The 16,091-nt window shown below is 46.1% G+C and overlaps 1 protein-coding gene across 1 annotated transcript in view; it reads left to right on the top strand.

The window, feature by feature from the left end:
- The window catches only part of LOC148478215 (membrane-spanning 4-domains subfamily A member 4A-like), a 68,861-nt gene that overhangs the window by 6,406 nt on the left and 46,364 nt on the right, over nucleotides 1–16,091 (top strand). The window contains exons 2-3 of the mRNA XM_088455745.1: nucleotides 497–660; nucleotides 14,129–14,260. Of these exons, the coding sequence (XP_088311871.1) occupies nucleotides 508–660; nucleotides 14,129–14,260 (285 nt within the window). The 5' untranslated portion in view covers nucleotides 497–507. The remainder of the gene's footprint in view (nucleotides 1–496; nucleotides 661–14,128; nucleotides 14,261–16,091) is intronic.

The raw sequence follows: 16,091 nt of genomic DNA, 5'->3' as shown, positions 1-16,091 counted from the left end.
AGCATGTAATATACCAGCACCATGCCGCCTACTTTGATGTACGGATTTCCTAACTGTAGCTTCGCAAATGACACAGTTTGTACACTTTCTATTTAAGGGGATAGTGGTTTCAAACCTTGCAGTTTCAATACATGATATGTAGAAATGTGTGCAGACCCCTGTGTTCTGGTTTTGGATCTGGATTCATACTTGTATTTTGGATAAAAATCAATAAAAATCAATTAAATATTGATAAAAAACAGCTAAAATGTCCGAATCCAAAACCCGAATTCGGCTTTTAAATCACAGTTACAACTTGGCAACAGATCCAAACCGGGTCAGAAAAGTGAATCCAAACCTTGACCCGGTTCTACACCGAACCCCTAAATTCGGGTGTGTTGGGATTTCAGAAATCCAGATCCCTAATGACATGTTATACTTCCAAACCAAATAATAAAATCGCCATAAACTCTGCCCCTTCCATTCTTGCTAATTGTCTGTTTCTCATCACTCATAGCTGGAAGAACCATGTCAGCACTTCCATCAGATCTTGGGGGCATTGTCACTATATCTCAAGATGGTCCACAAAATATTATACCTTTGGAGAGGATTAATGATGCTCCAACCACAATGCCCAAACCAATTATAAAATTTTTCCAAGGAGAACCTGAATCTCTTGGGGTGAGTACATTTCCTATGGTTGGAAAAATGGACAGAAGGAGGCACAGATCTTTTACAGAGACAATAATATGGTTCATTTAGGCAATGATTTGGGGCTACTTACAGTAGTAGTGTTTCAAAAAGCAAGGCTAAGAGTCTCATATTCTCCAGATGTACCTTAGTTAAAGGCACAAACTATTTTTGACCAGTTTCACCTTGTAACATGTAAATGTAATTTGGTTCATTTGAATAGGGTCATTCACATCCTGTTTACTGTGTATATGCTTGGGAGTAGCACTCAATCGCTGGGCCCCTTGGCAAACGTGGCGGCGTGATTATGCTGGTCCATCGTCTCCAGGAGCCACTACTTAGCTCTTCTTGCCAAGTGCGGGGTGCAGCAAGTGCACAGTGAAGCCCCCGGGAATACTGACCTGAATCAGCCAAATTAGGCTTTACTCGGGGCCCCACGCATGGTCAGGTCATCGTCTCTGGGCCCCATCACCACTGTAATCGCTGCAACTACAGCAGTTCTGCCACTGTGTGTGCATATGTGTATACATATATATATATATTATATATATATATATATGAAATGGGTAGTACATGAAGGATCTGCTGGATGGCTCATAGGACTGTACAGCTGCAAATCACCTGTTCAGTGATGTTCTAGTTGAAGGTGACACGCCAGCGTGATGATTTTTCTCCAGTATCATTCTATACTTCATTATCTCCTTTACAAAAGCAGTGTGGAGGGAAAACCGTTATGGCAGCCAGGGACTATATATTTACAGTTTACAAATTAATTTACACGATGTTGAGAGAAAAACATGGGTTTATTGGAACGCTTGTAGAAGACTTGTGAGAATAAAGCTGGCCACACATCTAAAGATTATTTGTCCAACCAGCCAACTAGTTGATTGGTTGGAGTGAAATCTGGTAACGTATGGGAGTAACTGATGATCAGTAATTTGCTCCTAAATGCCAGAAAACAGATGAAAATGGTCATTAGACAAGTTTGTTAAATGTTTGATCCAAACAATTTGTTCAAACAACAGTTTTTGTCCATTTTCCGGCGTTTGGGAGGAAATTACTGATTGTCATTTGCTTTCATTTCTTACCTGATTTTCATTCCAACCAATCAACTAGTTGGATGGATGGATGTAAGTTGGTCTAGTGTGTGGCCAGCTTAAGAGCCTTACTGCTTTTCACTGATTAGAATCATCTTCTTTCTTCCCCATGACATGGAGACGATTGTTGCTCGTTGTGTCCTACCTCATTCCAGGATCAGGTGATATGCCGAACACACTAGACGATGTGTGTACCCAGCCGACCCACGATGCGATTATTACACGATAAACGACATATCGCGTGGTCATTTGACACCACATGATCTGGTGAACGACCGCATGATATGTCACTCACTAGCCGCATCCACAACCATGGAGTCATTCATCAATATGACAGATTGAGCAACATGTAGGCTCGATCTGTCGATGCGATGAACGACCCTGCGGGATTGCGCATGGTTGCTCATAGTGTGTACACATTTGCCGATGTGGACGATATGTCGGTCTGATCTGCTGGGTCGGGCAACATATCGACTAGTGTGTACCCACCAAGGAATACTAAAGGTCCAGGACTCCCCTATAGTCTGCTGTTAAGCCATCTACTGTGTACACTGGTGATTGGTCACAACTGAGCTATTGTAGCCAGAGCCGTAACTAGACTATTTGGTGCCCTGTGCCAGAAAGAGCATTGGCGCCCGCCTCATTTTTCAAAGGGACATAATGCACCCAAAAAAGGGCCATGGCTTCATGGGGAAGAGATAGGAGAGGCCAGGAGATGCTGGGGATGAAATAAGAGGAAGCTACAAGCAAGAATGATAATAAACAGAAATTTGACAGGCCCAAACAGCGCCCCCTGACCTGTGGTGCCCTGTGCGATGGCACCGGCCGCACTACCCTAGCTACGGCCCTGATTGTAGCGCTTCAGATGTAGCTCTCATATTCACTGTCTACTTCACATATGCAAACCCAGCAAGGGCTTCCATTAATTATGTTACAGGAACACAGGAAGTTGGGTAAAAGGTCACGTGTTACTGAGCAAGCCTTTATACCGGGAATTATGTGACCCTGCTGCTCTCTGTTTCCATCAGCTCAGATCTGACCAGGATGCGGTGCAGTTTTATTAATGCCGAGTATTACTTTATTATAAATGAGCACCAGCTTACATGTACCATTAAGTAATATTATTTGGTTGGTTCATGTCTCTGATTCCCTTTTACCATCACAACTGTCAGGGTTTGATCATATCACATGATCATTCTTTAAACAGTATTTTACTAGGAGAAATGTGTCATTTGAAACGTTTATACCAAGTTATATGTAAAATGATACACACAGCATATGCGAGCGGCCAAAAAGATGGTCGCGATGGTCTTGACCATCGCGACCATCGGACTTGCGACGGAGACCCTGCGGTAGGGTCTCCCTGCCACAAGCCCTGGAGTGATTTTGGCTCTATCAGAGCCAAAATCACTCCCACTGACATCACTAGTGATGTCAGCGGGGCCGGCTTCAGACGGTAGGCGTTCCCATGGGAACGCCTCCGTCTGGCCGCCACACCCCCGGCACGCCCACCAAAGGGGGCGTGCTGTCAATCAACATCGACAGCACGCCCCCTTTGGTGCGAGACACGGAGCGACAGCTTGGCTGTCGCAGTCCGGGTCTCGCGCATGCGCACGACGGAGCTCCCTCCGTCGTGCGCATGCGCAGTGGGGGAACATCGACCCGCTTGTGAGTGTCCTTTGCACGCGAGCGGGTCTGAATGACCCCCAGAGTCAGAATCACTCAAGGGGACTAGGAGACAAGAGGCAAGGAGAATAGGAAGCAAGGATAGTGCTAGTGACGAACATGAGGAAGGAGGGCCCTGCCCATGAGAGTTTACATGATAGAATCACTTGGTAAAGGACCATAATTAAATATTGTTATATTGAGATTTAATTAATAAATTCAACATGTATAGATTTTTGGAGTTCTGTTTTTGCCAAAGATGTTATTTGAAAACATCAGCCAACTAACTGCATGATCATGGACTACACGTTATGACAGTGAACATGAATGCATGGAATCCTTCTAATCTTTTAAAGCTGGCGCCAGTGCAGATGCAGACGCAGTTGAAAAACACAGACAACTTGCATCTACTACTAGCATCCCCTGCAAGATTTTTGGAGTGCCCCCCCCTCCCCAATCCAACTATATCCACAATTAATACTTTTATTATTATTATTATTATTATTATTAATAATAATAAAAACACACACATTGTCTCCCATTGGAAAAACACACACACATTATCCCCTACCAGAAATAGAAAACACACACATTGGCCCTCATTCAGAGGTGCTCACAAAATGCGAGCGCTGGCTCTGAATGAGGGCGACCGCTTGTCTTTTGAAGTGCGGCCTTCTGGTCGCTAGCTTAGCTGTGTGTTACCACCCACAGCTTTAGCGAGCGACCAGGTTGATGGTCGCGATGGTCAAGACCATCGCGACCATCGGGGCTTGCGCTGAGACCCTTGAGGTTGGGTCTCGGCAACCGCAAGCCCCAGGGAGCTTCCTGCTCTGATCGAGCAGGAAGCTCCCCACTGACATCACTGATGATGTCAGTGCGGCCGCCCACAAAACGGCAGGCATTGCTTAAGGAACGCCTCTGTTTCTGAAACCACCCCCACTCCCCACCTACAAAACGGGTCGAGCTGTTGATCAACATCGACAGCCGTCCCTTTTGTAGCGAGCCCCGGAGCGAGAGAATTTCTCTCTCGCTCTGTGGCTTGCGCACGCAAAGTGCGGCCGCAGCGCATGCGCAGGGCCTAAACATCGACCTGCTTGCGAGCGCTCAGCGCTTGTGAGCGGGTCTGAATGAGGTCCATTGTCCCCTACGGGAAAAAAAACACACACACATTATCCCCCACAGGAAAAAGAATAAAACGCAATTGGGTCAATCCAGTTAGGTGCGAATTGCGAGTAGCGAGTGTGTTTCTTGAAACTTGCAGACTTCGCACGAATGCCCTATAATTCTCCAATCCAATTAAAAATACCTATTCGCGGTTCTTGCAGCGGAGGTTTGCGAATTGACTGCCAAATGAGATGTGAGAGAAGTGCATGAAAAAGTGGGGAGACCATCCAGGACCCCCCAAATTTGATAATTTGTTAGTAGGACCGTATAAAAGGCTGTTTGTGGGCATAAGGAAGGTACTGTAGGTTTTTAAATGGTGTCAAATGGCTAATTTGTGCTTTTTTAAAAAATGAAAAAAAATTATTAAAAGCAAACTTTTTTCGTTTAATCTCAAACAAATTAAATGAAAAACGCAAAACAAAAGTAGGAAAAAAATTTTTTGGGGGTACTTTGTGGGCATCATGAAAAAAAAATGATTAAAACAATTATTTTTCAATTAAAAATATATTTTAATTAAATTTGGGGTACCTGAACTAACAAAAAGTTGACTTTGGGGTAATTTGAGGACAATTTAATTTTTACCTCCAAAAATGACATGTAATTATTGGACTAATTAAGCTAATTAGTCATTAGGGGGGAGGGGGTCCAAAGGGTTCAGCACAGTGTCCCAACATTTTAACCTTAAAATAAAAATCTTCCTTTCCATTTCTCACCTTGCGAATGGAAAAATGCGAATTCAGTCTGACTGATTCAGTGCGAGTTGATAATTGGATTGCAAAATGAATTTGCTATGCAAATTTGAAGAGAAAATAGCAACTAGCAATTCACACCTAATTAAATTGACCACAATGTCCCCACAGAAAAGAAAACACACACCTTAGCCCCCATAGGAAAATAAAAAACACAATGTTCCCTAAAGGAAAAATATAAAAAATATTGGCCCTCACAGAAAAAAAATCACACATTGCTCCCACAGGAAAAAAGTACCCGCATTGGCCCCCACCGGAAATGGCTCGATTCAATTTAGCGTGATGCTGAATAGCCCCGGTAGGGAGCTCCTGGGGCCATTCAATTCACCGCGCTGTTTGGTCCGACAGTTGCCAGTTAAGTTGGAGAATATCCGGTTCTCGCATTCTCTGGCTGTTAGTGCCGCGCTAAGCTGGCACTTTTGACGGATTTCTCCTCCTACCCTCAGGGTGTGCTCCCTCATAGGGCTATTCAGCATTACGCTAAATTGAATCAAGCATTGTCCCTGACGGGAAAAAGAATACATGCACATTATCCCCCATCGGAAAAAAAATAAAACACATTATCCTCTACAGGAAAAACATAAAGCAAAATGGCTCCCACAGAGAAGAAAGCACACACATTGGCCCCCACAGGAAAAAATACACACATTGGCCCCCACAGAAAAATGCTAAAATACACAATTATTGTCCTAGTCCTCCACAGAATACTGACCTGACATGTCTTTAGCAGAGGAGAGAGAGAAGCTCCCAGTCCCTCCCTTCTGCAGCCTCAGGGGACTATTCATCATAACTTAAAATTTGATGGAGGTAATTAGGTTTAGAACTCGCATGGAGTTCTACCTAATTACCGGAGGAATTCATCATTCCTCCTCCCCATCAGTATCTATTTCGAAAAGCTGTCATTTTTGCGATGACAGCTTTTTCGGGAAATAGATAGTTTTCCCTCTCTACACTAACTTACCACAGCTGGAATCTGTGCTGCGCATGCGCTGTTACATCCGTAAAACCAGCGCATGCGCAGCACTGCCTACAGCTGCGGTCATTTTGTGTCGTCGTCCCCAATGCCCCCTCCTCCCCCCTCCGCATAGCTCGCCCCTGTCCCGCACTTACCTGCCTGCTGCAGCGCCTCTGGATCTGGTGTCTGCTCTGACACCTGTTCTCCCAGCAGACCACAGTACAGTTTAGAAAAAAAAAACTTTTTTTTTTTCTAAACTTTATTGTGTTCTGCTGGGAGAACACAGTGTCTGAGCAACCACCGGAGCCAGAGGAGGGACCAAGTGCCGGAGGAAGACGCCGGGGGACCTGACCACGCTGACACAGGTAAGTGATACCTGCTATTCACCACCTCACAGTGGCTTATAGTAACACCATGAAATTCCGAAAATACATAATTTTCGGAATTTGATGAATACAATAATTTCCACATCCCCATACTAATGTATGGGGAGTGTGGAAATCAACGCAGGGAGACTTAACACAGGAGATATCACTGATATCTCCTGGTTAAGTCTCTTCATGAATACTAAAATAACGGTAATTAAGGAAAATGTCCTTAAAAGCATTATTTTTAGTGTTGATGAATAGGCCCCTCAGTGACTAAGTGTATCAAGCAATGAAAATCATGGAGAAGTGGACCAGTGAAAAAGTTGCCTATAGCAACCAATCAGCTTTGAAGTAGCATTTATCAAGTAAAGTCTATAAAACAATAGGTAAGAGCTAATTGGTTGCTATTTTCATCACTTGATACATAAACCCTAACTTGCAGAGCGACAGAGCACAGTGCAGGCCATACTTACCTACTTTACTTATCTGCTCCCCTAGAGATGCCCGGGGGGCAGACACTGGTGACTGCTTAGGGGGACGGGCCGGCTTACTACGTCATTAGGCCCTGCCCCTTCATGGCAAATTGCAGCGAATTGCGTGAGCATGATGAGGCTAAATTACACGGTTTTGCATAATTTTGCTCTACCCCCTCCATACGGAGCCGCGAGTCCCGGCATTTATCTCCCCATCCTGCTGGGCGGGAGATGTGGATACTCTTCCGGGGGAGCGGGGGGCTCCCCGACAATTCGGGAGCCTCCCAACACTTGTGAGAGGGTAGGTATGTATGATGCAGGCTGGACGGCGACAAGGTGCACAGCTGCGTGACCTATGATGTCACGCCGTCACATCTCCATAGGTCATGGCCAGACCACATTTGTGCCACCCAAAAGAGCCCAGCGCTGCCCGGGCCTTAGTTAGAACTGGCGGTGCGACTGGTGCTGTGGTTGCTTCCAGTCCCGCCAGTCTTGTTTGATTCAGGGCCCCAGCTGTAGCCGCTCTTAGGTTTTGCTATTTATTCGTATTGCAGGCACTGCAAAACACCACTCACAGTGCACTACAGCCGCTGCAAAACACCACTCACAGTGCACTACAGCCGCAGCAAAACACCACTCACAGTGCACAACAGACGCTGCAAAACACCACTCACAGTGCACAACAGACACTGCAAAACACCACTCACAGTGCACTACAGCAGCAGCAAAACACCACTCACAGTGCACAACAGACACTGCAAAACACCACTCACAGTGCACTACAGCCGCAGCAAAACACCACTCACAGTGCACAACAGACACTGCAAAACACCACTCACAGTGCACAACAGATGCTGCAAAACACCACTCACAGTGCACAACAGATGCTGCAAAATACCACTCACAGTGCACAACAGATGCTGCAAAACACCAGTTACAGCGCACTACAGACGCTGCAAAACACCACTCACAGTGCACAACAGACGCTGCAAAACACCACTCACAGTGCACAACAGACGCTGCAAAACACCACTCACAGTGCACAACAGACGCTGCAAAACACCACTCACAATGCACAACAGACGCTGCAAAACACCACTCACAGTGCACAACAGACGCTGCAAAACACCACTCACAGTGCACTACAGCCACTGCAAAACACCACTCACAGTGCACTACAGCCGCTGACAAACACCACTCAGTGTACTACAGATGCTGCAAAACACCACTCACAGTGCACTACAGCCGCTGCAAAACACCACTCACAGTGTACTACAGATGCTGCAAAACACCACTCACAGTGCACAAGAGACGCTGCAAAACACCACTCACAGTGCACAACAGATGCTGCAAAACACCACACACAGTACACTACAGACGCTGCAAAACACCACTCACAGTGCACTACAGCCGCTGCAAAACACCACTCACAGTGCACAACAGACGCTGCAAAATACCACTCAGAGGGCACAACAGATGCTGCAAAACACCAGTTACAGCACACTACAGATGCAGCAAAACACCACTCACAGTGCACAACAGACGCTGCAAAACACCACTCACAATGCACTACAGCCGCAGCAAAACACCACTCACAGTGCACAACAGACACTGCAAAACACCACTCACAGTGCACAACAGATGCTGCAAAACACCACTCACAGTGCACAACAGATGCTGCAAAATACCACTCACAGTGCACAACAGATGCTGCAAAACACCAGTTACAGTGCACAACAGACGCTGCAAAACACCACTCACAGTGCACTACAGATGCTGCAAAACACCACTCACAGTGCACAACAGACGCTGCAAAACACCACTCACAGTGCACTACAGATGCTGCAAAACACCACTCACAGTGCACTACAGCCGCTGCAAAACACCATTCACAGTGTACTACAGATGCTGCAAAACACCACTCACAGTGCACAAGAGACGCTGCAAAACACCACTCACAGTGCACAACAGATGCTGCAAAACGCCACACACAGTACACTACAGACGCTGCAAAACACCACTCACAGTGCACTACAGCCGCTGCAAAACACCACTCACAGTGCACAACAGACGCTGCAAAATACCACTCAGAGGGCACAACAGATGCTGCAAAACACCAGTTACAGCACACTACAGATGCTGCAAAACACCACTCACAGTGCACAACAGATGCTGCAAAACACCACTCACAGTGCACAACAGACGCTGCAAAACACCACTCACAGTGCACAACAGACACTGCAAAACACCACTCACAGTGCACTACAGCAGCAGCAAAACACCACTCACAGTGCACAACAGACACTGCAAAACACCACTCACAGTGCACTACAGCCGCAGCAAAACACCACTCACAGTGCACAACAGACACTGCAAAACACCACTCACAGTGCACAACAGATGCTGCAAAACACCACTCACAGTGCACAACAGATGCTGCAAAATACCACTCACAGTGCACAACAGATGCTGCAAAACACCAGTTACAGCGCACTACAGACGCTGCAAAACACCACTCACAGTGCACAACAGACGCTGCAAAACACCACTCACAGTGCACAACAGACGCTGCAAAACACCACTCACAGTGCACAACAGACGCTGCAAAACACCACTCACAATGCACAACAGACGCTGCAAAACACCACTCACAGTGCACAACAGACGCTGCAAAACACCACTCACAGTGCACTACAGCCACTGCAAAACACCACTCACAGTGCACTACAGCCGCTGACAAACACCACTCAGTGTACTACAGATGCTGCAAAACACCACTCACAGTGCACTACAGCCGCTGCAAAACACCACTCACAGTGTACTACAGATGCTGCAAAACACCACTCACAGTGCACAAGAGACGCTGCAAAACACCACTCACAGTGCACAACAGATGCTGCAAAACACCACACACAGTACACTACAGACGCTGCAAAACACCACTCACAGTGCACTACAGCCGCTGCAAAACACCACTCACAGTGCACAACAGACGCTGCAAAATACCACTCAGAGGGCACAACAGATGCTGCAAAACACCAGTTACAGCACACTACAGATGCAGCAAAACACCACTCACAGTGCACAACAGACGCTGCAAAACACCACCCACAGTGCCCTACAGACGCTGCTAAATACCAGTCACCGTGTACAACAGACGCTGCAAAACACCACTCACAGTGCACTACAGACGCTGCAAAACACCACTCACAGTGCACTACAGACGCTGCAAAACACCACTCACAGTGCACTACAGACGCTGCAAAACACCACTCACAGTGCACTACAGATGCTGCAAAACACCACTCACAGTGCACAACAAACGCTGCAAAACACCAGTCACAGTGCACAACAAACGCTGCAAAACACCAGTCACAGTGCACAACAAACGCTGCAAAACACCAGTCACAGTGTACTACAGACACTGCAAAACACCACTCACAGTGTACTACTGACACTGCAAAACACCACTCACAGTGCACTACAGACACTGCAAAACACCACTCACAGGGCCTGATTCAGTAAGGATTGTAATTGCAAAGCTGCACTCAGGCAGCTTTGCAATTGCTATCCTTGCAGATATGCTAATGCACAGGAGGCATCACGCCCCTTGTGCATTACTTAACCGAGCTACGTTGTTCAACGCAGCATCAGTTAATCTGCGTACCATCGGCCAGCTGCAGTGACCCATAGGGCAGCTGCAGTTTAGATGAAGAGGGCAGGAAATCTCCATCACCCGAAAATGGAACTTTGCATGAGAAAACGCCCAACCCGCTGCATTGTAGCACACTGAGCTGGCTCCAGGGGCCTGTTAACAGGGTGTGCGGCCAAAAATGGAGGTGTGGCGTAATTACATCAAGCTGGGGAGAGCCTCACTAGCTGGGCTTCCCCCAGCCCTCTCCCGTCACTGAATGGATGACGGGGTCCGGCACCGCCGCACAGCTGTGGGGGTCCCCAACCTCCCGATTTGACCACCCGCGGGCCACTTTGACCCACGGGTGGAACAGCGAGACGGGATGTAGGGGAGGGGCGCGCCCTCTACGGGTGGTGCCCCTGTTCGACCACACTGGTCGAACACCCCTAGAGCCGGCCCTGGTCCACGCGATATGTCGTTCGTCACATCGTGGGTCGTCTAGTGTGTACCCGGCATAAGGCATGTTTGTTCAGAACATATCACCTGATCCTGGAATGAGGTAGGGCGCAACGAGCAACAATTGTCTCCATGTCATGGGGAAGAAAGAAGATGATTCTAATCAGTGAAAAGCAGTAAGGCTCTTAGGGGTCTATTTACTAAGCAGTGTTAGGAGACAGAGTGAAAAATGATAAGAAAGTGATAAGGTGCCAGCCAATCAGCTCCCAACTGTCATTTTTCAAACACAGCCTGTGAGATGACAGTTGAGAGCTGATTGGCTTGGCACCTTATCACTTTCTTATCACTTTTCACTCTGGGCCTGATTCAGACCCGCTCGCGAGCGCTATTCGAAGCCGTCGCTCCGGGTCTCGCTACAAAGGGGGCGTGCTGTCGATGTTGAGTGACAGCACGCCCCCTTTGGTGGGCAGGCCGGGAGCGTGTCTGCCCAGACGGAGGCGTTCCCATGGGAACGCCTACTATCTGGGGTTGGCCCCACTGACATCACAAGTGATGTCAGTGGGAGTGCTTTTGGCTCTGATGGAGCCAAAAGCACTCTTGGGCTTGCGGCAACGAGACCCTACCGCAAGGGTCTCGTCGCAAACCCGATGGTCGCGATGGTCTTGACCATCGCGACCATCATCATGGACGCTCGCATAAGCTGTGGGTGGTAACCCACAGCTATGCGAGCGGCCAAGAGGTCGCAACATTAAAAAACAAAGCCCTGATTCAGAGCGGGGGCGCTCGTTCACAGCGTCCGGCTCAGAATCAGGCCCTCTGTCTCCTAACACTGCTTAGTAAATAGACCCCTTATTCTCACAAGTCTTCTACAAGCATTCCAATAAATCCAAGTTTTTCTTTCAACATTGTGTAAACTTAATTTGTAAGCTGTAAATATATATAGTCCCTGGCTGCCATAACGGTTTTCCCTGCACACTGTTTTTGTAAAGGAGATAATGAAGTATAGAATGATATTGGAGAAAAATCACCATGCTGGCGTGTCACCGCACCCGATCGACAATGTCGTAGCCTTCGCCTAGAACATCACTGAACAGGTGATTCGCAGCTGTACTGTCCTAAGAGCCACCGCAGCTGCTGATGCTCATCACACCCTACATGCTGTACGGTGTTACGGCTTCCTTGAACAGGAAACTAAAATGGTTGATTAATGATTTTTTATTTCATTAGTTTTATAGACTGTTTTCATTTTATTTTTAGATTTTTGCCTCTAACAGATCCTTCATGTACTACCCATTTCATATGTATACCTCCCGATTTGACCACCCGCGGGCCACTTCGCTGAAATCGGGATGTTGGGGAGGGGTGCGTCCAGGACCAGACACCCACCACTACATCATAGGATTAGGATGCGGGGAGGGGGAGGTTAGGGTTAGGCACTAGGGGGGGAGTTAGGATTAGGGTGCGGGGAGGGGGAGGTTAGGCTTAGCACTAGAGGAGTAGGTTAGGGATAGGCACTGGGGAAGGAGTAAGGGTTAGGGAAGGGGTAGGGACATATTTACCATTAGTTGCTATGGGTGTCGGGCTTCTGGCTATTGGGATGCCGCTGTTGGTATTCTTACCAGCGGCATCCCAACAGCCGGGATATCATACCCATTCTGTCTGTAGCGGGGCGTAATGATGCGAATCGTTAGGCCCCGCCCCCATCGGCCCCCTGCTGCTTCTCTTACCCGGGCTTCTCCCGGGAAGAGAGTATTAAAAGTAGGTAAGTATGAAGTAATTAGGTTTAGAACTCGCATGGAGTTCTACCTAATTACCGGAGGAATTCATCATTCCTCCTCCCCATAACTATCTATTCCGAAAATTTTTGTGATAGCTCTTCGGAAAATAGATATTTTTCCCTGCCTGCTCCTACCTTATGCTGGTCACAGAAGCGGTGTATGCACAGCACTGATTACTATGCACAGCACTGATTACAGCTGCGGTAACTGGATATAAAAAAAATGTCCCGCAGCCACATCCCCCCCCCCCCCTCCCCACCCCTCTGTCAGGCTGCAGCCACGAACCGCGACCTACCGCCCGGACCCAAGGCTAGGCATAAACTGATAATTGAAAAAGCACTTACAAGTGCCATTGGGGAACAGAGGGGAGCACACACAGTCAGTGCGCAGGAGGAGGACCTGCCCATCTGAAAGCAGGTAGGTATCACCCACTATACACCACCTGAGAGTGGCGTATAGTAACCCCATCAAATTCAGAAAATACATAATTTTTGGAATTTGTTGAATAGCCTAATTTCCATATCCCCATACTAATGTACTAATGTACGGGCAGTGTGGAAATTAACGCAGGAGGACTTAACCAGGAGAAATCAGTGATATCTCCTGTGTTAAGTGTGTTAATAAATACTAAAATAATGACAATTAAGGAAAATGTCCATAATTTTAGTGTTGATGAATAGGCCCCTGAATCCCCACAGTGAAATCGATTGCAATTCATTCGCCATGCTTACGTAATGCAGCTGCGATGCATGCGCAGATAACCGATAATCGCTGAACTGCGTGTAAATCGGCATAGCGTTCAACTCTGAATCAGGCCCAATGTTCAAGGAGTACGAGCTCACCACTTTAAACTACTCTAAGGGGTATATTTACTAAAGTGAGAGTTTTTAGAAAGGGAGATGCAACCAAAAATATTCTACTTAACATTTAACTAGCACCTTCTAGAAGATAATAGCTAGAATCTGATTGGTTGCTATGGGCAACATCTCCACTTCTAAAAACTCTCACTTTAGTAAATGTACCCATAAGCCTCCTCTGGATGTGTGTTTTTATGAGATGTAATCTGAGATGTTGATCTAATTGAAGAAATAATTAGCTCTTGTTTTTTTTTCTTTTACAGGTGACCCAGATAGTTATAGGAATAAATCATATTGTATTTGGCATTGCTCTGACTGTCATATGCCATGATACATGGTGTGGTATCATAGATGCTGTATTTGACACTGGTGTGACTTATTGGTCTGGTACATTGGTAAGAAAATGTCTCCTTCTAATCTGAGCAAATAATATTTATCTTAACATTTTGTATTTCAGATTACATGTTCACGTGGACTAAGTAGAAGAGATGATTACTGTAGATTGCCTGCTGTAAAACCATCACAAAAACAATCTTAACAATACAGTAACAAAATCGTGGTAGTAATGGAGATCTGGTGGCAGCTATACAGTAAATAGGCTGCTTCTACTTAGACAAGGCCAGCTCCAGGTGTTGCCGCGCCCTGTGCGGAGAGGGATTTTCGACATTCCCTCACCCTGCGCGCGTGCCCAAAAAGGGCAGTGACCTAATTACCATAGGTCACGCCCCCTAAGTGACGCTAATTGGGGACGTGCCCTATGACACGCCTCACATTTAACGTCAGGCTGGGGGTGAGCCCAGCACTCCTTAAGTACTCCTTTTTGAAAAACGACCGTGAAGCGGTGGCCAGCTTAACAAATTATTGCAATATTTTGGAACCAACATTCCCTATGTTTAAAGGAGTTGCAGTTTGAAAAGCATGTGAGTGCCGAGTTTGTATGATATTTTTTATATATATATATATATATATATATATATATCACTGTTGATACCCCTCAATCGCTATACCCAATTGTCGCTATTTAGCGCTACCAGTTGCTTAAGAAATAATTGCTTTCCAGTCCAATCGTGTGGTTCCAAAGCACAAAAAATTATATTATTCAAGGAAAAAGTATAACGCGCTTTGATCTAAACAATTAGCGCAAAAATCAAGTAAATAAAAGGTACAAGCCGATACATACGCGTGCGCACTGGTCCCAGTATACAGTTGTCTATCCAGAAGCCTGTGGTCATCCAAGGAGAATGGCTGTATACTATAATCAGTACTCAGGTTATATACCTTACAGAGTTCAACTCTAACAAAGAAACTAGTTGACAGATTTCCATTGGTTCTTGCTCCTGGACATTCTGGTACGATGCAGGTCATAGGTCAGTTCATACAGTGTCACTAGGGGTATGTCCCAGTTCCTCAGAAGTTGCTTTGTGTGGTTTTCCCGCTGAAGAACTGGTTTAAACTAGCCAAAGACACTACATACAGAGGTATACATTCTAATCACTAATTCCCTATAATTCATAACTTGCGGACACATGATGCGATCTCCTTGCCGATAGAACCGGAGATCTGCGAATAAACAGGGATTTAGAATGGTACCAAACATGACTTGTCTACTAGTTTCTGCACCTTAAATATCATATACATAACATTTCACAACATAAGCATTTGCTAATAAAACTTCTAATATCAAGCTTAATGTGAGGGAATCTTTTTATAAGTGCGTGCATGTGTGAGTGTGAGAATATTGTGTACTTTCGCTAGTATGCGTTGTGCGTCTATGTGTTTTGTGCTTATCTGCAGGCTTTGATGTACAGCACAAATGTGCATTGTGCATCTTGTATATTTTATATGTATTATCTAATGTGCATATAGGTTTTGTTTGGACTTTCAACAATATGCAGTAGGAAAACAAACTCACAACGCTAATAACCGAGTTTAGCATCGTACACAATGGTATCGTGCTGATGAGGCAAAATGGCATTGTTAGATGCAAAGCAAAATGGCATTGCCAGATATTAATTTAAAAGATTTGGTCTCAGCCAATCATCCGGCTTCAACAGACCACCCTTTGATAGCAACGAAAGCGCTATCACACTTTGGTCTTAATCTATTCAGTCATACACTATAAAATAATATATAATGTTATATTATGGGATGGCACAATTCGGTCATTAAACCATCAATAATGCGCCCCTTGGGGGGACATAAAACTACACTTATACGCACACCTCG

This window comes from Taudactylus pleione, unplaced genomic scaffold (genome assembly GCF_031769625.1).
Source record: "Taudactylus pleione unplaced genomic scaffold, aTauple2 ptg000671l, whole genome shotgun sequence".
In the NCBI taxonomy this organism is placed as follows: domain Eukaryota; kingdom Metazoa; phylum Chordata; class Amphibia; order Anura; family Myobatrachidae; genus Taudactylus; species Taudactylus pleione.
This window is presented reverse-complemented; position numbering and strand designations above follow the sequence as displayed.